The 25,930-nt window shown below is 39.6% G+C and overlaps 1 protein-coding gene across 6 annotated transcripts in view; it reads left to right on the top strand.

The window, feature by feature from the left end:
• The window catches only part of ST3GAL6 (ST3 beta-galactoside alpha-2,3-sialyltransferase 6), a 90,922-nt gene that overhangs the window by 28,333 nt on the left and 36,659 nt on the right, over positions 1-25,930 (top strand). The window contains exons 2-5 of one of the 6 annotated variants that reach the window (XM_056138632.1): positions 4,646-4,772; positions 10,418-10,519; positions 20,485-20,584; positions 24,054-24,131. In XM_056138632.1, coding sequence (XP_055994607.1) covers positions 10,495-10,519; positions 20,485-20,584; positions 24,054-24,131 — 203 coding nt within the window. In that variant the 5' untranslated portion in view covers positions 4,646-4,772; positions 10,418-10,494. Of the gene's footprint in view, positions 1-4,642; positions 4,773-10,417; positions 10,520-11,754; positions 11,828-12,137; positions 12,212-20,484; positions 20,585-23,670; positions 23,805-24,053; positions 24,132-25,930 lie in introns of those variants that run through there. The other 5 variants (XM_056138631.1, XM_056138633.1, XM_056138635.1 and 2 more) reach the window with 5 other exon arrangements.

The following is a 25,930-nucleotide window of genomic DNA, read 5'->3' as shown; positions in this document are numbered from 1 at the left end:
TAATGATGTAGAGCATTTTCTCATGTGCTTTTTTGCCATTCGGATTTTACAGTATTATTTAAAATTTGACTTTTAAGTATCGTCTTTATGGATAGTAATACATCTTTTTATTTGCTGTCCAAAGAAGGACATTTTCCAACACTCTAAGCTTTAATATGTGCTCATCTAATTTTCTCTGTGGGAGTCCTCACCCAGTGGTGCTTCTTTGGGACCCTGCGGTGTAGAGGATTGAATCCGGGACTCCCATATGCAAAGCATGCACATACATGTACACTATATCCTTATTCTACATTTCAATTTTTTGATCACTCCAACTCACTTCTTTTCTTTTGAAGTTGTAAAAGGGTAGTTAACAAATAGGAGTTACTTCTTCCCAAGCGGCAAAGTAAGTTAGTTTTTTTTGGAATACATTTAAGAAACAAGTAGTTTGATAAAAGGGGCTTTTGTAAATCAAATGGAAAGTTACTGGTAACTTTTAATCAAACTAACACAGCAAGCCCTTTGGAATGGGGATATTTGGAATTGGAAAAAAGGCAGGAAACTGGTTCCCTCTTAAATCATGGGTTTATTTGATCTGGGAGAGAAACCTAAGAATGCTTTAAATTTTGAGTAAGGTCACTGTGTTCAAATATTTGCTTATTTGCCCAGGAAAAAGACACAACATAGAATTTGGAACTGATTGAAAACCCAAATTTATTAAATAGGGAAACAGAATAAACTAGGATCATGCAATATATATATATATATATCAGGAACTTTCAAAGTATTAAAATAACTTTTGAAAAACTTTGATTTTTCTTTAATTTGTTCCTCTTTCCCCCAATTTCTCCTTTTTGCTATTGTCGATGCTGTTCTGATAATGGGAGTCTGGCACACATATACCTGACCATGGTACACTCACATTTTAGCTGGGGTGCCTCTCTGGGGTTGCACTCCTTTTTCTGGTACTTAATGCACATCTGGAGGTAAATCACTCACTGTTGCGGGGATCACAGACAGTGGAGCTGTGAAGATTGTGCTGGGTACACAGAGACCCCGGGGATTTGATCAAATGTGTGAGGGACTGAAGTAATAGTACAGTGGGTAGGGAACTTGCCTTGTGGCCGACCGTTGTTCAATACCCAGCACCCTCTATAGTCCCCTAAGCCTGGCAGGAGTGATCCCTGGGCACAGAGCAAACAAACAAGCAAACCAACCAACTGTGTGACTATACATTTGCCAGGCAGGTACTTCCAGTCCCAGTGTGGTCTTCTGGGCTAATTGCTTTGATTCAAATCAATTGATTTGATTCAAATCAAATCCCTTTGATTTCCCAGGGATGAGAGGTGAAATTTCAGAACAAGAAAAATATTGCAAGGGCCTGTATTTGGAAAAACAAGAAAGGACACTACAAATTGGTAGGTGTAGAGTCATCTCTTGTCTTTGGAGAGACATCATTTTTTTTATGCCTATCAGTGGGAAAACCCTCATTCTACTTCTCTGTGAACTAGAATACTGAAAGTACAAGTTAACTGCATTTGGGGCTAATGAACATTTCATGAGAATTCACTTTTTGGTTTCAGTTACTTGCTAAGCTCAGAGTCTTTTTCTTTTCCTTATTTTTTTTTTAAAGTGGGAAGTGATGCTTTTTTGAAGGGGTGTTTTTGGGTCATACCCAGCGATGCTCAGGGGTTACTTCTGGCTCTGCACTCAGGAAGTACTCCTGCTGGTGCTCAGGGGGACCAATCCGAGTTGACCGCATGCAAGACAAAAACCCTCTTTGCTGTACTATCACTTCACCTCTCCCTCACTCTCCCCCGCCTTTTTTTTTTAAGTGTGCAAATTTTGTTAATGTCAAAGGTTTGACTTTGTAGTACTGTGAGAAGACATCAGGATATTAACTTTAGAAACTTGGGTATATTTTCAAATTTTGAAAATTGAAATCTCTTCTAATATCACCTAACCGATTAATTAATTATTTACACATACCTAACCAAATTGGGTTTGGGTGGAGAGTGTTTTTGAAGTCTTATGATTAGAAAATTGAACACTTTGTAAAACACTGGTTTAAATATGTTCTTATGATTGCAATGCTGATATATTATTGACACTCCAGATATACAATTTTTGGGGGTGGCAGGGTGGAGTATATTCCTGGCTAGGCTTGGGGGACCTATAGATGCTGAGGATCAAGCCCAGGCCAGCCATATGCAAGGCAAGCTTCCTGTTCACTATCTTAGGTCTCTGTCCCCATACGGAAAGTCTTTTTTATTTTTATTTTTTGCTACCCAGCAGTGCTCAGGGGTTACTCCTGTCTCTGCACTCAGGAATTACTCCTGGCTGTGTGCATATGGGATGCTGGGGAACGAAACTGGGTCAGCCAGGGTCAAAGCAAATGCCCTACTCTCTGTACTATTACTCTGGCCCCAGATAGAAAGGCTTGACCCAAAGACTACAGCATTAATGTTACCTGGTAGATTTCTAGAAATTCAGAATCTCAGGATCCATCCCAGACCAAACGAATTAGAGTCAAGGGTTTAACAAGATGCTTAGGTGACACCAAAGAACATTAATATTTGTTAAGCACCACTGTCTAAATCCAAACACTTAGGAGGATTTTTAGAACAGAATAGTAACGAGTGACTCATTATCCAACAATGCAATGTGTTTTATCTTTAGGCAATTAAAACATTCAGCAAGTTGTTGTTCATTGAGTTCAGATCTTACTCTTTGAATATTATAGTCACTAGTCTTGATCTAACACCTGATAGCTTTTAGAACTAAGTCAAGGCCTTTTCTTCACGATGGTCATTCACACACAACAATGGACTGTCTTTTTGTTTGCTTGTTTGGGGGTCACAGACCGTAGTGCTCATTGGCTTCACCAGGCTCTGTGCCAGGTCGGGGTCAGGGTTTAACCTGGGCTCCACATGCCCTGCATGCCTTGCACGCACTCAGCCCTTTGAACCCTCTCAGGACCCACAGTGAACTATCTTGTTTCTCTTCTTTGATGAAAACATCCTCCTGCCTGTGTAACTAAATCCTTGCCCCCTCGCTGTTCTTGGCATGACATTGAGGTTGCTTTAGTAATCAAACTACAAACTCTTAAAGAACTCTTTCAACTTCAGACTTGCTGCTCTTCCTCCACTCCAAAAGATTATAGGTAGCCCTGGGTAGAAGAGGAAAGAAACACAAGAGCTATAATTTTTGTGTTTTTTTTGTTTGTTTGTTTGTTTTTGGGTCACACCCGGCGATGCTCAGGGGTTACTCCTGGCTCTGCACTCAGGAATTACTCCTGACGGTACTTGGAGATGTTGGGACGCTGGGAATCGAACCTGGTTCGGCTGCGTGCAAGGCAAATGCCCTACCCTCTGTGCTATTGCTCCAGCCCCAGCAGCTATAATTTTTGTACATTTAGAAACATGAACTGTAAGTTTAGGGAGAATGAGGCTGAGGTTCAAAATTCTGTCTCACGGTGGAGACTAGTATAACAGGACCAAATAAGAGAAACAGTACTGGGAGCTACGAGAAACTCACAGGACTCCCTGGAGCCTTCAGAGGGAACAGTCTCTGCTAACACCTTGATTTGGGAATTCTAGCTGCCAGAACACAGAAAGAATACATTCTCTGGTGCTTTACAAAAAAAAAATATTAAGTCACTTTTCCTTCCAATTTCTGAATACTTCAGAAAGGGAAACGCATATATAAATGCATATATAAACATATACAAAGAAACATTTGCTGTTTATAAAGTCTCCTATAATCCTATAATCCACAGCTCAGCACATCAACCTATTTTTTTTCTTTAATGCCATCAGTTATGTGTCACACACACATAATTTGAGATTTGAGTGTCCTTAGCTTTAAACATTTTGGAGCAAAAAAATCCATTATATTTTTGTCTTATAATGATTTTTCATAATAATGAAGCACAATTATTTTATTCTTGCAGGCCATTAGAGTTCAAAAGTTCAATTTTGAAATGAAATGTTTGCCACATATTTGTTTTTATATTTGCTTCTCAAGAACCTTTTTTTAAACAACCATCTCCTGCTAATAAAAAAACAGAACATGCAGTTTTTGCTTTTTCTGTTTGTTTGTTTAGCATTTGTAAGAAATGTGGTCGCCAGAAATAGTTGTTTTCCCCCCCCCCGAAATTTTTAGGGAAAAAGAGTTTGCAGCAGATTATTAAATTAGCTATTATCACCGATTCCCCAATTTTTTTCTTTCCCTTTGCTTTCTTCTAGACTCTTTAATTCTTCTTGACCGTTTCCTTGTTCTTTTCTCTCCTATTTTTCCTTCCTCCTCAGTAGATTTTCAGAGAAACAGCTCCTTCTCCCACTTCTGCATTTAACAATATAGCTGTGTGTGTGTGTGTGTGTGTGTGTGTGTGTGTGTGTGTGTGTGTGTATTTCTTTCCCCCCAAGGACACTGAGCTGGCCCTGTGGCTAACGCGTCATATAATGTATGCTGCAAGTTTGGCTGTTGGATGTTTTCTGGTTTGTTTGGTTTTGGTATTTCATTATTCTGCAAGCATTTTGGGAGGGATCTGAAAAAACAAAAATGGTATTTTCACTAATAATTTTTTTTTAATGGTTTTAAATTGTTCTGGGATTGCTGAGGCATTCTTAATTTTGTGGTTTTGTTTACTTCTTTTTCCCAGCAGTTGCAAGAACTACAGTCTCGGCTGATTTCTAGTGGAGAGGCTCTGACTGTTCAGCAGACAATCACTTTCCTATAGCCTTCACCTCCAGGAACAGAGGACTTTGGGGAAAGGATTCTTAAAAGTACAGGTGAGTTAAGCCAACGATTTCATTGTTTCAGATATCTTAGATATATGTCTGAATCCAACCCTTTAGATATCTATATATCATTTCCCTCCCCACATTGCCCTTCGCTTCCCTTTATTGGGGTTGTGATGACCAGGAGTTGCATGTACATTTCTGCTGTGGGGTTCACTGGGATTTCCGTGGCAGTTTCTGGAGCTTCTCCACTTGGCCATGGTGCTCAGCAAGGTTTGCACTCTGCTTGATGGCTTCCTCTGCAAGAGCTTATCACATTTCATAGTCCTTGTCCATGGAACTCTCATATCTCTTTTGTTTTCTCGCTGCGGGGATAGCACACTCATTTTCTGGGGTGATTGTACATAAAATGACTGTGATGTGATCAGAAATCACTCACAGTGCCTGGGACCAGAGGTGGCTGGGCTGTTGGGCTCAAAACAGCAGAGAAGCCAAGGATCACACCTGGCACAGGTAGGACACCAGTAATTTTAATCCATGACCAAATACTTGCAGGGCAGATGCTCTAAGACACAGTGCTATTCCTCTAGTTCGGAGTTATTTTCATATAGTATGTGTTTATAGTCTTTAGTAAATGACTATAAACACCTCCTTCTTTGTAAATATCTACCTGTTAATTTGTTTCTTAGCTAGTTTAACTTGTGACCTGGGGATCTGTGGGACTTTCAGGTCATCTGGAAGTTGAGCTGTGGAAGTTCTTTTTTATTTGCTTGTTTTTATTTTGGGCTCACACCCATTAGTGCTCAGGGACTACTCTGCATGCTTTGGGGTTGTTCCTGGCAGTGCTCCAGAGGTCATGTAATGTCACGGATACAATACAGGGTTTTCACATGAAAGGCATATACTCTTCCCCTTTGAGTCATTGGTCCAGCCCTATGAAAATTTTAAGTGATTAATTTCATTCTCAATCTGAATGGACCTTTTGGGGGACTGTCCTAAACATGGAAGTGAAAGAATAAGGAAACTCTGAAGTTAAAATTAGAACAGTGATGTTGACATTCTGCTGCTCAGATATGCAAATCTGGGGAAGACCCTTGCTCTCTCTCTCTGGACCTTCTGCCACAGGATGAAACTAACTTCTCTCTCTCTCTTTTTTTTAAATTAAAAAAATCTTTTGGAACATGCTTAGCAGCGCTCTGGGATTACACTTGGCTCTAAGCTCAGGAATTTCTCTGGGTGAGGTTTGGGGCTTGAGGTGCCAGGGATCAAGGTCCTGTTTGTGAAAGATGAGCACCTTGTGGCTGTACTGTCTCTCTGACTACTACCTAGTTCTTATTTATTTTTCATTTTTTAATTTTTCAAAATTTTATTTTTATAAAGTCGTTCACAATAATTTATTACATTCAATATTTCAACACCAATCCCACCACTATTATATCTTTAGGTATCAATTTATCAATGCTATTAGAGAATGTTCTGAAGCTCAAATGGCCAGCGGATAGAATTCACTCCATGTTTACCGACCCCACAAATTCAGAGTCTTTTATTTTTTTGCTTTTTGGGTCACACCCGACAATACACTGGGGTTACTCCTGGTTTATGCACTCAGGAATTACTCCTGGCAGTGCCGGGGGACCATATGGGATGCTGGGAATCGAACCCAGGTGGGCTGCATGCAGGGCAAATGCCGTACCCTCTGTGCTGTCGCTCCAGCCCCCAAATCCATAGTCTTTATGACTTTTACATCAGTCTATTAGAGAACAAGTATCTTAGTAGCAAATTTGTTTCAGAACTTTTGTCTGGAAATCTTTTTGTGAAAGCACTGTTGACTGAGAATATTATGCATTAATAATAAATTTAGACATTGAGACTGGCTCTAATTGACTAGAATTTCAATCTCGAGACTCTTGAGTTTTTCATCATTGATACTGAGAACATTGATGAGTAAATTAAAAGTCCTTCCCCCAGGTAAACCTGAGATTACAGGATTTTTGATACCAGAATTTATACTGGAGGTACATTAGATCTTCAAGTTTCTTACTGCTAGAAACATCTATTTTAAAGGAATCTGGGTAAGATTTCTGGTTAAGTGGGGGGCAATGCTCAGTGGGGCTCAGGGGTTACTTAGTCCTTGGTGGTTACTCTCAGCATGCTTGGGAATATGTCATGCCAGAGGACCAAATTTGGGCCTCTTGCATGCAAAGCATATACCAGCCCATTGAGCTCTCTCTCTTTCCACACCGTACTCTTTTAGTAGTTTTGAGGACTAAAAGACTTACCCATTCAGGATCCAGAGAGATAATGCAGATGTTAAGGAATTTACCTTGCACACACATGATCCTATTTCAATGCTGCTACCACTGCATAGGTCCTCTGAGCACTGCTAGGGGTGACCCTTGAGCACAGAATCTGGAGTAAACCCTGAACATTGCTGGGTATACTCTAATGCACCTTCCTCCGAAATAAATTTTTAAAACTTGACTCAATTTTTACTAAAATTTTACTCTTACTAAATTTTGTACTTGGAGATGTAACCCATCACCAGAAATACTTCCATACACCAGTGTCCCAAGGGTCACTCACATTTATAAGCAAATGACCTTGACCATTTGTTATTCCCTTTCTGTGTTCCTCTATATCTTCCGAGAGTATTCGATATGCCAGACACAGTAACAACAAAGTCTCCAATGGAGACGTTACTGGGCCCGCTTGAGCAAATCGACGATCAACGGGAGGGCCTATATCTCACATCTGAGAAATTTGCTTATAAATGGATAGACTTGGAGAGTATCATGCTAAGTGAAATGAGTCAGAAAGAGATGGACAGACACAGAAGGACTGCACTCATTTGTGGTGTATAGAGTGTTCTTAATCTAGTAGAGGACAGACTTCAACGTCACAAGCAAGTACTCAATGACAAAGTGCTGAGAAGTTTGTTTTGTCTGTTTTTTTTTAAATTAATTATTTTTTAAAAATTGAATTAGTGTGATAAACAGTTACAAAGTTGTTCATGGTTTGGTTTCAGTTATATAATGTTCCAACATACATCCCTTTACCGATGTACACTTCCCACCATCTATGTCCCCAGTTTCCCTACTCTTCACCCCACTTCTCTTTCCACCCTCCCACCCCCATTGGGCGTTATGGTTTGCATTACAGATACTGAAAGAGTATCAGATATATCCCTTTACATACTTTCAACACTAAGTTCCTGTCCATAGTGATCTTTTTCAACTATTATTGCTATACTGTTTTGTCCTTTTAATGCAGCTTCTTTGAAACATATTGTAAAGCTAGTTTAAAGGCTATGAAAAACTAGTTTAAAGGCTAAGCTCTTGTCTATCTTTGAAGCACCCTATCATTCCTTCAACTCTGATAATCTACCTGTGTAGAGTATGGTGTTTATTGAGGGTTTTTTGGTTTGTTTGTTTTTGCTATCTCCCACTATTCTCTGCTGGGTTGTAGATTCTCTTTGCTAGATCTGTGAATTTTAAGGAAGGTCTTTTGTACAGCAGGTCGGGCCAGGAGTAATCCCTGAACACTGTCAAAGCAAGAAACCAAACAAATGGAACAAATTCTGCCTCTGACTTAAGCTTTTGCTATTCTGATGATAATATGTTTTGGAGTTTTTCAGTTCATTTGTTTTTGCTGGGATCCTTGAGGCATCTTGGATCTCAGTGCCTGCACTCCTGACTCTTGGAATAATACTCCTTCATCTCCTTCTCCTCTTCTTCCTCCTACTTCTTTCTTCTCCTCTTCTTCTCCTTATCCTCCTCCTCATCCCTTTCCCTTCTTTCTCCTCCTCCTCCTCCTCCTCTTCATCCTCCTGCTCTTCTCTACCTCCTCTTCTTCTACCTCCTCTTCTTCTTCCTCCTCATTTTCTTCTCTTCCTTCTCCTGCTCCTTCTTCTTTCTCTTCCTGAGAACCAGAAGTAAATCCTGAACACCTCAGATGTGTCTCCCAAATAAAACAAAAGAAAAACTCAAACAAAAAAAATCCAAAACCAAATTCTGTTTAGCTGATACCCTCCATTTCCATCCATGTTGTAGTGAACTACATGATGTCGTCGTCCTTTTATGTGATTGAATAGTATTCCATTGTGTACATATACCACCTTTCTTTATCCATTGCTATGTCATTGGACATTTAGATTATTCCCATATTCTGGTTATTATACTAAGTGCTACAGTGAACATAGGTGTGTGTATATCTTTTGAAATTAATGTTTTTATGGTTTAGAAGTAGATGCCAAAAAGTAGAATGCAGCATCATATGGGAGATCTGTCCTTCCTTTTTTTGATTTTGTTTTTCATCCACACCTGGCAATTTTCAGGGACTACTCCTGGCTCTGCACTCAGTATTTACTCCTTATGGTATTCAGGAGACCCTATGGAATGTCAGGGATTCGAACCTGGGTCGGCCACATGCAAGGCAAACATCCTCCTTGCTGTTCTATTACTCCGGTCCCGTGTACTCCCTTTTTGGAGGAATCTCCATATTGCTTTTCATAGAGGCTGATCTAGATGACATTCCCACCGGCAGTGAATGTGAGTTCCTTTTGATACTGCCATTCTCAGTGGTGTGTGATTGTTTTGTTTTGATATGCATTTCATTGTAATAAGTGATAATGAGCATTTTTTCCCATATGCCTACCGGCCATCCATATGTCTTCTTTGAGAAAGAGTCTATTAATCTCCCCCTCCCTATTTTTGATGGGATTATTAGCTATTGTTGTTGAGCTTTGTGACTTTACAAATCCTGAATATGAACTCTTAAAAGTATTTGTTAAATGAAATAAGTCAGTGGGAGGACAAATACAGGATGACTCATTTGTCTGTGCTGTATAGAGACAGACAACAAGGGAATAGACAGTGTCAAACAATAACAAACCCTTGGTATATTTAAAAAACTGAGACTGTGACTTGCGGGTGGTGGCAGGGGGAGATGAAGAAAGGTGACCTAGGGATAGTAGTGTAAAGTCTTAGGCACTTCGATCATAATAAAGGTAATTACCTAATAAAAAATTGGAAAAAAAATTTTGCTCTCTCTCTCTCTCTCTCTCTCTCTCTCTCTCTCTCTCTCTCTCTCTCTCTCCCTCCTTCCCTCTCCCCCCCCCCACCCCGCCCAGGATTGGATTACCTCTGTGACAGGGAAGACTTAACTTTACATGGAAAATTCTATCTACAAATCAGAACTTTTTTCATAGAATAGGCCGGTAGGAACTAGGTGAATGTTATTGTACTAGCAGAAGAATTAGGAAAAGACAAAGAAAAATGTTAATTATGTATGTTCTTCCTGTTGTGTGGAGAGAAAAGAAAAACAATTCTTAAAACCAATCAGATTGTATATAGTTGGTTCAATTTGTTGAAATGAAGGAAATGGTTTTTTTTTGGGAGGGTGGGGTGGATGGGAAATGGGGGTGGAGAGAGGGGTGGGAAAATGTTTAAATCAAGTAATACTTTCAATTTAGTAATGCAAGGGATTTTATCCCTTAATATGTATCAAGTAGAAGCAGCATAATATTTAAACTTAGTGTTTTCAGCTTTCTTAGTTATGACATATTGAGTATTTTTATGTTCTCTGGCAGAAATCTGTTTTCTTAACATTTATCTCCTTAATGGCAAAATGTTTGCCTATATTGTAATGCTTCTAAATACTAAGTGTGTTTTATTCTATTTTTGATTTTTTTCCCTTAGGCTGCACCAGTGGTGCTCAGGGCTTACTATTGGCTCTGCACTCAGAAATCACTCCTGGTGGGCTCAGAGAGTGCCACATGGGGTACCAGGGATCAAACCCAGGTTAGTCATGTGCAAGGCAAGTGCCTTATCTCCTGGGCTATCTTTCCAGCCTGGAAACTAACTGTATTTTAGCAAATGCATACATGAAGTAATAGAAAGTTGTTTCAGGCACACAGTGTTCCAACACCAATCCCACCACCAATGTCCCCTTTCCTCCATGAGTGTGCCCAGATTCCCTGCCACCCCACAGCCTGTCCCCTTGGCAAGCACATGACATTTATTTCATATTACTTGTTGCAACAGAACTAAGAGAAATGGCAATCAAATTAGCAAAACTTAAATCAACAAAAGTCAATTAGTAGTGATTGGTTGCTATATGATTGTAACCTATGTAAATAAAAAATTCAAATCTTTTATATAGTATCTTGCCCATTCTCATTTACATGACTAGGTTTTCAACTCTGGCATCTAAAATGTATTGCACTCAATTTTATTTCGTAGTTAGGTCTTAATGTGATAATCATCAAGTCTTCCCTCTCATAATGTAGCTTTTCCCCACCTTTAACCCCTTGGCAGCATGTAACAAATTTATTTCATGTTAGTTGGTCCCCAAAACCTTAAAAGAATGGCAAATAGAATTATCAAAAAATAAATCAGTAAAAGTGATGTATGTATTTTTAAAATACAGTTATTTTTTTAAAAAAAGGTATTTATATTCATGATGTTATTGCTACAAATATGGTAATTGCAATGGAAAAGTTTCCCTTTCTGTGCAATTTCAAAGCCAAGGTTACCTCTGGGTCTGAAATCTGGCCAATGTTCTGGGCAGGAAGCACTCTAGCATGTGGCTGACGTTGCAACTGCTTCTGCATGTGGCAAAGGCTTAGTGCAGTGCTGGGCACTTAATCCTTAATGAACTGCTCTATGACAGACATTGACACTGGTGTGTGGAGGCCCTTGCAATGTCATGAGGCTTCCATGACACATTTGTTATCTCATATCTAAAATGACCACATTTCAAAGAGTTGGAGCCATTGAGTTAATGAGGGTTCCAGCTGTCACTGTATGAAGTAGTTCTAGGAGGCTTGTTGCAGTGTTACTCAACCTTTTCCCAACCACTGTCCACTTCCGGCCTTGTCTTCTTCTTGTGCCTCCCATTCTGCTCTGGCCTAGTGGTTGGTATCCTGGTCTTGTGCCATGGGGGTCCGTTGGAGTACTCTGGTGCTCCAGCTGACTTGAAGTACCACCATTGGGATTGGACTGGAATGTCGGGACATGAATACATGGTGAACGCTGCAGCTTGTGTAATTAACATGAGCATGTGATTGCAGCAAATTCTCATCAAGTGAAGGACAAAGAGGAAGGAAGGTAGGACACAAGGTCGGTTGGCCAACTTCGCCCAGTTTCACTCCTGTGTGATAACGCTGAGTGGCCCACATGGTTTTTGTCTTTGGGGAACAGAACCAGCTCTTCAAATTATTGCTGAATGGAGAAGGGCCTGTGTGAGGGCGCAAAGGGCACAGGCTGTCAACAGGGCTGCCTGGTAAGTTCAGCTTGTGAACAGGACAAAGGGACGAGTCAGGCTGAAGGCCTGCCAGGATGGTCTGGCTGTGAAGCCGAAGGAGGGGGCAGGGACATATTCATTTCGAATCTGCATTGATGTGCAGACTATTGAATGCTACTGTTGAAGAGCAGCATGCTGGATGTTTTCAGACAGGAACGGAGACATCTGTCGCTGAGGAAGCTGAGAGCGTAAGGGAACAGAGTAGATGAGGACATGATTTAAGATCCTTGGAACTAAAGAACTGGAATTGACTGTGGAGTTGCTGGGGGCAAAGGGTGGGGTGGGTGGGGTGGTGGTGGTGCAGGGGTTGGAGTAGGGATGTGAGGGAAGCTGGTAAGTTCAAGAAGAAAGCAGATGCTGGAAAATTAGGATCAGGATACCACTCGCTCAGAGAATCAGCAGCAGGAGAGCAGGTAGCCAGGCCAGCGGGTGAGAGTCTAGGATCAAGTGGGGTTAGCAGGATCCAGGCTGATGTGTTGACACCCAGGGCTTCTTGGGGCTCTTTTCTTTTGAGTAAGAATTAGCCCTAAGCCTACGGTCATTGCTGAGCCTAAAGGGGACATGATGAAGCACTGACAGCCCCGTCTAGAGAAAATGGGGCACTGAGAGGAGTGGTGCCAGCAGTTAGAAAAGGCAATCCGGGGAGTGTGTCTTCCTGAGTGTGTGATAGCAGTTGAGTGACCCACATGGTTTTTGTCTTTGATGAACAGAACCATCTCTTCAAAATTATTGCTGTGCCTGACCCTCCCACCCCCCTGCCCTCACCTCACCTTGCCCAGTTTGCTGTTAGAAAAAAGGAAGTTGTGAGGGAGCATTAACAGAGTCGGAAAAAAGTCTGAAAACTGTTTTGTTTTCAAGTGTCCTTGAATATGGTTTGTTTGTTTGTTTGTTTGTTTTTTGCTTTTAAGGTCACACCTGGCAATGCGCAGGGGTTACTCCTGGCTCATGCACTCAGGAATTACTCCTGGCGGTGCTTGGGGAATCATATGGGAAGTTGGGAATCGAACCCGGGTCAGCCACATGCAGGACAAATGCCCTACCCACTATGCTATCACTCCAGCCCCGGTTTGTTTTGTTTTTATAAATAATGCTGGCACGCTGGCCCTCATTTCTTTCTTTCTTTTTTTTTTTAGTATGCCTGAACCCTAGAAATTCAGATCAAGTAGGAACTCTGGAATCAAGCCTCCAGATGGAGCTGATCTTGACTTATTATTCAGGGAGCCTCCACTGCCCCTCCCCATAGTCCCCAGCACTATATCTTCTTTGCTGATAATTGATTTTACCCGTCTGAAGGGCTAGAGTGATAGCACAGCGGGTAGGGCTTTTGCTTTGCACACGGCTGATCCGGCCAACCCAAGTTCGGTTCCTTGGACCCTCTCGAAGAGCCCAGCAAGCTACCAAGAGTATATTGCCCTCACGGCAGAGCCTGGCAAGCTACCCATGACATATTCCATATGCCAAACACAGTAACAACAAGTCTCACAACGGAGACGTTACTGGGCCCGCTCATTGATGAACAACGGGAGGCCAGTGCCAGTGCAGTGCTACCCTTCTGAAGTTCTGGTGGCCATTTGTGCACTGTCAAAGTTAGTTTTTTTCCTCTGGAGTGCCCCTCTTGTCTTTCATCTTTTTTTTTTTTTTTGCTTTTTGGGTCACACCTGCCAGTGCTCAGGGCTTACTCCTGGCTCTGCACTCAGGAATTACTCCTGGTGGTGCTCAGGGGACCATATGGGATGCTGTAGATCGAATCTGGGACGGCCATGTGCAAGGCAAACAACCTACCCGCTATACTATAGCTCCAGTCCTTATCTTTCATCTTGAGAGATAGATTGACCCTGGAATAGTAGCCTGTGAAATGGTCAGACTCTAAGTCTGTTGCTCTTTGTTTTAAAGTCTCTCTGGTACAACTCATTCAACCTCAGAATTTGTCAGTTTCTTCCTTCATCAGGAAAGTGAGACCTAACCCTAATTTATCAAATTTGTTTCTAGCCTTTAGTGAAGTGATAGACATAAAGTAAATGTTTCATGGATTTGGAGGAATAAACTCAGCAGTGTTCAGGTTTATTCCTGGCTTTGTGCTTAGGAGGGATTCCTGGTGTTACTCAGGGAACAATATGCAGTGCTGGGAATCAAAACATGGATTGGCATATATGCAAGACAAGAGCCTTTTCTCCTCCACTCTCTTCTCTTATGGCTTTTAAAGTTTGCTGCAACGTAAATATAGGAGGATTGAAGCCATGATACAGTGGGGGAAAACATTTGCCATGCATGTGGCCAATCTAGATTTGATCCCCAGCACCATATAGCCAGGAATAAGACCTGAGCACTGCTGGATGTGTCTCTAGAACAAATAAAAAAAATCTAGAAAGTAAACAAAAAAAATTTTTTTTAAGTTAAAGCATTTATTTTTTTAAAGCAAATAGAGAAAAGAGCGGTTGCTAACATTGGGTTTTGTTGACATAGTGACCTCATGCTGGAATAGGTGGATTATTTATATATTGAGTTGCATAGCATAATTTGAGACAAAATAAACATTTGCTCTCAGCCAGAGGATTCTGTTCTCTTGTACTGCCTCGACTGACACTTTAGATGAATAAATTGCCTTATGACAAAAGTGTAAAGTAAGGTTTAGGGACCTGGTTTTTAAGAGGAGCTGCGGGCAAGGTACCCCCATTTGCCCTGTTCAATGGCAAGATCTTAAAATTTGCTTGTTTTGGTCATTGAAACTATACTGAAGGCTTTTTCTTTTGTTTATTTATTTATTTATTTATTTATTTTTTAAAGGAAGGCACATTAGGTTACATTTTAGTTGCTTTTCCTTGGAATGTTTTTGCCCAAAGCAAAATTGAAATTCCATTTATAGAATCTGAATTAGATAATTCATTTATTTATGGAAGCCTTTTCCTGCAAGCAAGAAAAGGAACTATACATGTTTAGCACAAGGATATCCTGGCTGCCCTGGCCTACTTTGTAACTTGAATTTGAATCCTTAGAATTTCCCATGAAATACAAAAGATGGTAGGCTAAGCTTTCTAAAGTTTTTTCAGGCAGTTGTATGCAAAGGCTCTTCAAGAGTAGGTTCATTTTACCTGTTGAAGGTAGAAAATGTTTGCTCTTTCACATGTTTTTGTTTTCAGTTAAACCACATATTACCAAATAAAAAGCAAACATTATCTTGCTTACTTATGTTTTCATGCTCTGTAAAATAACACATAAATTTCTCAAAGATATAATTTGGAGCACAGTTAAGTAATTGAGTAATAATTACTGAATTATTTCCCTAGATCTTTACAGGCTGGCCTTATGTAAACATATAAATTAAAAAAAATGCTGACATTGGTAATTGTTAACTTATTGGATCATTGCACAATTGTCATTCTTGGAGGAGTCTTAAATATTTAGTTAAGCCAAATGGTGCTGGCAAAACTGGACAGCTACATGCAAAAAACTGGGCTCAGATCTCTGCCTAACACCACGTACAAAAGTAAGATCAAAACAGATTAAAGACCTCAACATCAGACCGGAATCCATAAGGTACACTGAAGACAAAGTCGGCAAAACCCTCCATGATATTGAAGCTAATGGTGTCTTCAAAGATGTCACGCCACTGGCTAAGCAAGTGAAAACAGAAATAGACAAATGGGACTATCTTAAACTAAGAAGCTTCTGCACCTCAAAAGAAACAGTGACCAAAATACAAAGACAGACCACAGAATGGGAAAGGATATTCGCCCAATACACCTCCAACAAGGGGCTAATATCAAGGATATACAAAGTACTGGTTGAACTCCACAAGAAGAAAACATCCAACCCTATCAGAAAATGGGGCGATGAAATGAACAGAAACTTCAGCAAAGATGAAATTCGAATGGCTAAAAGACACATGAGAAAATGCTCTACATCATTAAACATCAGGGAGAAGCAGATCAAAACAACAATGAGATATCATTTCACACCACAGAGACTGGCCCACATCCACAAGAACAAAAGCAACCAGTGCTGGCGCGGATGTGGTGAGAAAGGGACCCTCCTTCACTGCTGGTGGGAATGCTGACTGGTTCAGCCCTTCTGGAAAACAGTATGGACGATTCTCAAAAAACTAGAAATTGAGCTCCCATTTGACCCAGCAATTCCACTCCAGGGAATATACCCCAGAGAGACAAAAAAGTATAGTCTAAGTGACATCTGCAGTTGTCTGTTCATTGCAGCACTGTTTACAGTAGCTAGAATCTGGAAAAAACCTGAGTGCCCAAGAACAGATGACTGGTTAAAGAAGCTTTGGTACATCTACACAATGGAGTACTATGTAGCTGTCAGAAAAGATAAAGTCATGAAATTTACATACAAGTGGTACTACATGGAAAGTATCATGCTAAGTGAAATGAGTCAGAAAGAGAGGGATAGACATAGAAAGACTGCATTCATCTGGGTAACATAAAGTAACAAAATAGGAGACTAACACCCAAGAATAGCCGAGATAAGTACCAGGTGGATTACTCCATGGCATTGAGGACAACCGCAAATGCTAGGGGAAAAGGCAGCTCAGACAGAGAAGGGAGCACCAAATAAAGGGTGTTGGGAGGTTCCTCTCAGGATGGGAAATGCGTGATGAGAGTAGACTATAGTCCGAACAAGATTGCCACTCAATATCTCTTTCGCAAACCATAGCACTCAAAAGGAGAGAGATAACAAAAGGGAATGCCCTGCCACAGTGGTCGGGTGGGATGAGAGATGGGGGGAAGGGGGGTGGGAGGGATACTGGGACTGGTGGTGGTGGAGAATGGGCACTGGTGGAGGGATGGTATTTGATCATTGTATAACTGAAACCCAAGCACAAAAATTTGTAAGTCTACAACTGTACCTCATGGTGTTTCACTAATAAAAATTTAAGGAAAAAAAATTTAGTTAAGCATGTTATTTGGTGACATTTTGACCCACAATGAAATGCTTTCTAGGGCAGTCTTAAACCTAGTATTAGTAATTTCTAACAGTACCTCAGTACTAGCCTAATTTGTGGATTCTAGAATTTTCAGGATTGCTAATCCCTGATACCTAAACCCATCAGGACGTAAAACTAAAAAGGCTTAACTATTATACATTTTCAAAGAAGTCTCAGAATATATAAATAACTGTATTGTGTTCTTTAGGATTTTTATATTAATGCTAAATTCATGTTTGGATGGAAACATTTTTTAAAAAATGGCATTTTGCTGAGACCGGTTCAAAGGACTGAGACAAATGCTTGCCAATTGCCTGTCCCACAGACTGTCTATATCTTGTCCATATGAAGCCTGACTTATGGCCTCCAGTTGAAGTGTTTTATATCATGAACTACTGAGATGGGAAATTGGCCTCTCAAACCCAGTTGGACCCCATTCCTTGACTTTCTCAGTTCCCAGGGCCCAAGAGAATGAGGAAAGCTAACATCTACTGAAAATGTTTCAGGCGTCAGCTCTGCACTAGTCACTGTGTCTGTCTTTGATTCTTCACTAAGTTTCTTCACAGATGCAAGTAACATTTCAAACACTTCCTTAAACTTTCCCCCTAATAATCCCCAATTTATATTCTTTCTGTATCTGGATACTTTCTTTCCTCACTCGTCCCAAAGGTGGATAGGTTAATAGGTGTGTCCAAATTGTTGCTGTTGGAGAACTGCTGGGGGTATGAGTGTGCTGGGTGATGAGGATACAGGGCTTCCTGTCCGTGGTTGGCTGCTTCCAGCCTTGTGTGCTGAGCCTTTGATGGGCTCTAGTGAAGCAAGACCCTGGTCTGGCATATGCTGGTTGGAAAATGAATGAATACAAATTACCATCAAGTGTCAGAAGTGTTTGGGGTCTTTTTATTTATCTATTTACTTTTTATCTAAACAGCATGGTTTACAAAGCTGTTTCATAATACAGTTGTTTTGGGCATTCTGTGTTCCAGCACCCATCCCTCCACCTCTCCCAAGTTTCCTATCCACCTCCCAAATCACTGCACTGCACTGCACTGCACTGGACTGTACTGTTCTCTTGTTGTTCGTTGATTTGCTCCAGCGGGCCCAGTAACGTCTCCATTGTGAGACTTGTTGTAATATATTTTATGTAGCTTGCAACAACAAAATGGAAAGTGGACTTATAAAAAAGTAGTTCAGTAAAAGAAAATTTGTGAAAATTGTTAGATCTCACTACAGTTATTAAAGTCATTGCCTGAGGACTTACTGAGCCGTTTATGGCTAATTGAACCTTCTGTGTTACTGTTTGCTCTTATTGAGCTTCGGGGTCTTTTTAAGAAGAAAGTTTTCTTTTTTATTTTTCTTCTGGGTTTTGGTCCACACCTGATTGATGGCTCTTGGACTTATTCTGTGCTCAGGACTTAACTCCTCCCTGTGCTTGGGAACCATATGTGGTGTGGTGTCTAAGTGGGGTTGGCCACATGAAATGCAAACACCGTGACCCCATCAGTGTCTCTTGGACCCAGCATATTTTCTTTTTTCCCCTTTTATTGTGACCAAAAATGGTGATATGAGAACTTAAGTTCTCACTTATATCAGTGATTTTGTTACATGTGCTCTCCAAGTTGCAAATCCCAGAATTAATCAGTGCAGTTAAGTGTGAACTTACTGTGCCAGAATTAGAGGCACGTGTAAATTAAAGTTTGATCATTTAGACCACTTGTTTGCTTTCTCCTAACATACCTTCATTTCTAACTTACAATAGTGGCATGTGGGGTGGTAGCTTATGAGCAGTGAGAAGCAATTTCCCTGGGTAATCACTGCAGTTTATAATGGCTTGGCAAACAACTTCACATCATCATTAGCTCCAGATGGTCTCAGCTCTAATAGAGCCCAGCACAATTAAGCATTTATTAAGACGAACACCTCATTTTCAAGAAAAACCTAAATTATGTTCGCTGTATGCCACTTGTGAAAGCCAAAGAAGGCTTCATTTTAATATTTTCCACTTGAACGTGTTTTATTGTTGGAGGCAGTATTACATTATTTGGAAATGTATTCGGTGAGGCTTGCACATCTGGCACTGCATTATTACAGTTGATGTTGATAGATACAAACTGAAAAGAGAGGAGATGAACTAAACTGCTCAGAGATGTAGAAAAAATGCTAAGAGGTGCGGAAAAAAGGTCTATTTTATGTCACGTACATTGAAGGAACTCTAGTATGAATCCATAGCTATTAAATTTCTCCTTGCTTTTAATTACACCAAAAATGAACTCTTACTCTTTTCTGTCTTTAAAGCAAAAGTGTAAACTAACTAAATGTATTAGTTTAAAATATATACTCTGTAAGATTTTTTTCCTCTGCATCTTATAAGCCTCATATTCTAAGAGGATTGTCTAGGTTTTGTACACAGATTTTCACTGAATGATACTGCCCATTTGTTATTTTAAAAACTGGCATGTAATTAATTAGCTGATTTTACCTGTGTTATGATATTGACAAAATCAAATCGGTGTGTCTGAAAAGTGTATAAAATTTGAGGATATGGAAAATATTTTTAGTTTTAGTTTTTTGGGAAGGTTGTGGCTCCAACATGCTGAGCATGAGTTCAACTCTTTGAAATATTTTTCTAGCCCTCTTACAGTTATTTTAAATTAGAAAAAGAACTTATAAAAATTGTGACAAATAGCATTTAACAGTCATTTTGAACACTGAATAAATGTTTATTTACATCTGCAGGCATATATTTACTTTATATTGAGAGATAAGAAATAAATGTTCTTTAATGGTTTTGGAAATGATTTATGAAATAAGATGTTAAAATTGTGTTGAGTATAATTTTTTCCCTTGCGATAGAACAGAAGCCACTAGCTTTGAAACTATAGACATGCTCACTGGTCTAAAAATAAATCATGTTATGTTGATTAAAGAAAAGAGAACAGGGGCAGAGGGTAGGATTGACCTTAGACATGGCCAACCTGGGTTTTGATTTCTAGTATCCTATATGGTCCACTGAGCACTGACAAGGAGTAATTCCTGAGTGTAGAGCCCAGTGTAATTCCTGAGCATTGCCAGGTGTGGCCTAAAAATAATAAAAATAACAACAACAAAAACAAGAAAAGAGAACATGGATGGGATAGAGAAACAGCACAGAGGTTAAGTTCCTTACCTTGTATACTTTCAGCCCTGGTTCGCTTCCTTGGGGCTGCTTGCAGTGATATGCACTGCTGAGATTGAGCCTTGAGAACTGAACAGGAATCGCCCTGAGCACTGCCTAATTTGTGACCCAATAGCCCTCCTCATCTTCACAAAAATCATAAGAAGAGTAAAGGAAAGAGTACAAGGAGAGACACTTAGAAATGTTTTGTTTCTGCACACTTAGAGCTATTTCCAAAGTAACAAACCTATACTTTTTCTTTCTGCTTTTTTCTTTCTTTATTTACTGAAGCTATGTTTGAGACATTATAGAAATTAGTTTGTATATTCGTCTTGCATTATCTTTGCATCTTCTTCTTCATGTTTCAGGTGTGCCAGCCATGAGAGGGTACCTTGTAGCCATATTCCTGAGTGCTGTCTTCCTCTATTTTGTGCTGCACTGTATTTTATGGGGAACAAGTGTCTACTGGTGAGTGTTACTCTTGCTCCTTAAAAATAACTCCCAAAGTAGTTCTTCAAACAGAAACACAAATGATAGTAGAAAGGCCTATGTGAAACTCTAAGATTTTAAGCCTTTTCTAACTTTGCAGTGGTAAACTTAAATTTTCCCATTGCAAAATCCAGTACACTGTATCTTTGTTTAAAAGCTGACAAATTGCACCTATTCATCGTCTCATAATGGCAATAGTATTGGCTATCTTGAAACACAATCCTATTTACAGAATATTTTAGGTTCTTGGATTAATAGAATAATTCTTGGAGCTTAATGATACTTAATGATACTTTAAAATCTAAAATGCCTGGACAATTAGTTACTGATAAAGTTAGATTCTACATGTGGGTTTCTTGGTTTAATAGTAGTTGATGACTATACACACACACACACACACACACACACACAGATATACATCTATATAGCTCCACTTGAAATGACTTTGACTTGAAATTTAACATATATGGACTTGATCCTAGTAGTATATAAAAAAAGGTCATGTAGAAAACTTGGTGAGACACAGTTGTTCTAATTGCAAAGAAAATTTCCATGATAAATCTTTAAGTCATCATTAGTCCTCTGACTAAGAACAAAACTTAGATGACCTTAAATTCCTGGGTGGCAGCACATACTTCTACAAAAATAAATATTTTAATAACTTCCTTTATTAGGCAGAACTTTAGTATTTATTACCAGTAATTCAGTAGTACTGGGCTGGAGCAATAGCACAGCGGGTAGGGCGTTTGCCTTGCACGTGGCTGATTTGGGCGACCCGAGTTCAATTCCTCTGCCTGAGATTCCTCCACCCCTCTCGGAGAGCCCAGTAAGCTACCGAGAGTGTCTTGCCGACACGGCAAAGCCTGGCAAGCTACCCCTGACGTATTTGATGTGCCAAACACAGTAACAACAAGTCTCACAGTGTTATTGGGCCCACTCGAGCAAAACAATGAATAACGGGAGGACAGGGACAGTGACAATTCAGTAGTAGACAGAATACAAGTTGCTGCTTCTGCCTTTAATGTCATCATTGGTAGTTTCAAAAATAATATTAGTGCTTCCTTCATGAAAGGAAGTTAGGCAAATGATCACTGGGGGGAAAATGACAGGTGCATAGTGTTAAGTAAATAAAAATCATGATTGCATGAAGAAAAGGAAGAGATCTCTATTTTTCCGATAAATTTTGGTCTGTCCAAAGGAAGAAAGAGGAAGAAATCCATAGAGCAATAATTCTGAGTACCCGCTTGCTTCTCCTGAGGATGGTTTCAACCTAGAGGAAGTTGGGACAAGCAGGCTATACTCAGTAGAAAGAAAGTTTACATTTAAACCAACCCTTGTGTTTGATGGGCATATGAAAATTAATTTCTAACACAGCTGAATAATAAAAATGCCTGGTAAGAAAGAACTTGAGATTGTTATCTCTGAGCAGGAGCTATTCTAGGTGCAAGAAGATGCAAGTCAAGAGGTAGTATATCATAAGCGGTTCTATATTGGCGGTTAGGCTGATCTTGTGCCCTGGTCTTTATAGCCTGGTGGTCTCTATATACTCCAAGGAGGGATTGGTACATAGACCAGCCAGACTTTTCACAGCTTAAAAGGAAGCTTTCAAAAAAAATCGGTAAATTCAACTCCTTGTATTCATCCCACAGTAGGTTTGGCCATGAGCAAAAGTAATGCTGAGCAAGAGAATTTCAACGTTGAAATATATTTTCCATGAACATTATACTGTAGCCATCTCCCCATCCTCTCTGTCCCTTCTGTATGTTTCCCACACTTAGAGCTGGAAGACTTGAATATACCAGGAAGCAAGAAGCTTTCAAGATTGCAACATCCCGGGGCTGGAGAGATAGCAGAGCGGGTAGGGCGTTTGCCTTGCATGTGGCCGACCGGGGTTCGATTCCCAGCATCCCATATGGTCCCCTGACCACCGCCAGGAGTAACACCTGAGTGCAGAGCCAGGAGTAACCCCTGTGCACCGCCAGGTGTGACCCAAAAAAAGCAAAAAAAAAAAAAGATTGCAACATCCTTACAAATCATATTGTTGGTCAGGGAAATGAGAAAGAAGACTATGAAAAGGATCAGAATTCAGCATTGTCTTCATTATTGGACTTTTGAGAAATGTCTGTATCACTTTTAAACTAATACATTAAATCACAAAAAGTACTGTGGAAAATTCCTTCAGATGGGAGCTTGTACTGTGAACTTACATCCTTAAAAGTTATTTAAGATAGATTATTGTCTTTCAAAATGCACACACAAACACACATACACACACCAAAGTTTATCTATGCATTGTCCTACAAGTTTATATTATGTTCAAAATAAAATATCATAATTTTGTCCTCTAGAAAAATTTTATTTTTATGGTCTGTGCTGGACCACCACTTTCCTGTATATTCTTCATGTATATAATTTAAAGGAATCTTGCCATTTATATAATTTATTAATTATTATTATTAGCTTTGGGGGCCACAGCCAGCAGTGTCAATGGTTATTCCTGGCTGTGTGCTGAGTGTTTCCTGGTGGTGTTTGGGGGACCATGTGTTCGGTCAACTGCATACAAGGCAAGTTCTCTATACCCCTATATTATATCTCAGGAACTATCATATTATAAAAGGTGTTTCTTCACATATTTCCGAGACCTAGAAGTTCTGGCTTATGGGGACTGGTGCCCTTGAAAAGTTAAATCTGCCCTTAAAGAGTTGAAGCTCTTTCCTACCGTTTGAAATGGCAAATCATAGAAAAAATTATTATTTATTTTAAATGAATTCATAACACAATTTATGATTACTAATAAGTTTTTTCATTAATTTGTTTTCCTCTTTCCTTGCCAAGTTTGGGTCCTGCCATTCCAACCCATTAGTTTATTTATGTTGTGCTCTGTTTCACAATATCCTTTTACATAATGGAGACAAATGGTTCATTGAGGAGAGTCACAAGGGTCTAACCTATCCCAAGAGTGGAGGAGAGCTAGATATGAGTCTAAGTGTTTGTGATGCGTGTTGTGACACCCAGATCACAGACCAGGTTGCGTGACACTATGTAGGTTGCTGCTAAAAGATATCCCGAGAAGTGGCATTTGCATGGCCATACATACTTAAGATGACCTGAGATTTCATAGGATTTTAAGAGACTTCTAGAAGAGGGAGTCTGCTCTGACTTCCCTTTGAGTGGGGGATCTCCTCACCCTTCTGAGAAGGTGCTTTGGATTCTTGGCCATTGAATTCCTTTTGGGTCACTTTCCTGTACTTGCTTGCCTGGCGTCTTTGAGTCTTCAACTGTGTGTAGAAGTGGGAGGAGTGACTGTCAGACTGAGGTGTTGCTGTGAGGAGTTTTATTCTTTCCCAAGAAGCTTCTTGGTGTCATTTAATGGATTCCCAAGGCGTTTGCTTCCTTTTGGGCAGGCTGCCCAGTTCTGTTTCTGACTGACACTATTTTTGTCTCATAGGGTGCCACCTGTGGACATGAAAAGGAGACATCAGACCCGGCCTTGTTTATCAAAGCCTGCTTTTGCCTCTCTCCTGAGGTAAAAAAATAAAGAAATTGTGACATACAAAATATTGAAAAAAATATATGTGTGATCATTTTCCACACTTGTTTACTTTCTTTCCCATACAAGTCAGTGTCAAGTGGAATTCTATATTTAAGGAAGAGCTTGAATATCCTGTCTCTTTTTTGTGCTCTTAGTCAGAGTTCTGCATGTATTTTAAGAAAAGGCACTGAAGAACTCAATCAGACCAGTGTTCTTTCCTCACAGGTGAGATTAGAGAGGTTTCTTTGTGTATAGTCATAAAAAGTGAACTATTCTTCAGGTGTTTATTTTTGCCCTCTTGTTCCAATGTTCTTTTTCAATCTTGAAATTTTTCTCTTTTGTCTCCAGATTAAGATTTATGGTTAGAAACTTTTCCTGGCTTTTAGTGACTTTTCATAATAAGATAAGTAGAAAATAACTAGAAAATAATGATACATCCACACAGAATGTAAAGTTTTTTGTCACATTTCTGAGGGGAATACAGAACTTAACTTTATTCACAAATACTTTTTTCTGAAATCACAAATTGCAGTCAAAATAGATTGCATTCAGAATGTTGCAATAAATAAATTATAAATGGGGGCCAGAGTGATAGTACAGTGGGTAGGGTATTTGCCTTGTACACGGCTGACCAGGTTTGATCCCCAGCACCCCATATGGTCCTTTGAGCCTGTCAGGACTGATGCCTGAATAAGCCCTGAGCACCAGAGCTCCCCAAAAGAATGTTTCTAAATAAATACAAGTAAATGGTGGTCTGATTTGAGTATTTTGTAATTTTTTTCAGGGGTAGGCTTTAATTTGTTTTATTTTAGACACTCCCTGTAGTGTTCAGGGGGTGTGTGACCAGGGCTCAGAGTTTGGGCTCCCACATGCAAAGAACGTGTTCCTCCCTTGGGACATCCATCTCTGACCCCTTGTCTGGGCATAGTTAATTGTATAAAAGAGGTTGAAGAATTTCAGCAATTCACCATTAAAGGTAAAAAAACTATTTCACATTTTATGATATATTTTTAGTAAAGTAAAATCATTTTATGAAATTTACTTAGATAAATGTGAAGGGAGATAAATGTAAAAACATGATATATTTTTGGTAAAGTAAAATAATTTTATGAAATTTATTTAGATAAATATGTGTGTATTTCTGTGTGTATATATACACATATTTATATACACACATGCATATGTGTATAATATATATAAATGTATACAAATGTATAGCACTGTAGCACTGTCCTACTATTGATCATCGATTTGCCTGAGCGGGCCCAGTAACATCTCCATTGTGAGACTTGTTGTTACTGTGTTTGGCATATGGAATACGTCACGGGGAGCTTGCCAGGCTTTGCCGAGTGGGTGAGATATTCTTTGTAGCTTGCCGGGCTTTCCCAGAGGGGCAGAGGAATCGAACCTGGGTCCCCCGGGTCAGCCGTGTGCAAGGCAAATGCCCTACCTGCTGTGCTATTGTTCCAGATCTCAATTGTATATATGTATATAAATATGTGTATATATATAAAATATATATACACATATTTAATATATAAACATATATACACATATATTTATATACACATATATATGTATATACATAGATATTCATATATGTGCATATGCATATATATACACATATATACGTATATTTATCTAAGTAAATATATACACACTTGTTTATACACTTGTGTGTATATATTGTGAACCAATTTTGAGAATAGAGAATGAGCCTGATTTTTAAACTTGTATTCCTGTACAAGCCCAGCCGGTGCTGTTTCTGAACCTCCTGGGTAATGCCACTGTGT

This window comes from Sorex fumeus, unplaced genomic scaffold, assembly GCF_029834395.1.
Source record: "Sorex fumeus unplaced genomic scaffold, SorFum_2.1 ptg000129l, whole genome shotgun sequence".
NCBI lineage: Eukaryota > Metazoa > Chordata > Mammalia > Eulipotyphla > Soricidae > Sorex > Sorex fumeus.
The sequence above is the reverse complement of the archived record's forward strand: the minus strand, read 5'-3'. Positions and strand labels throughout refer to the sequence as shown.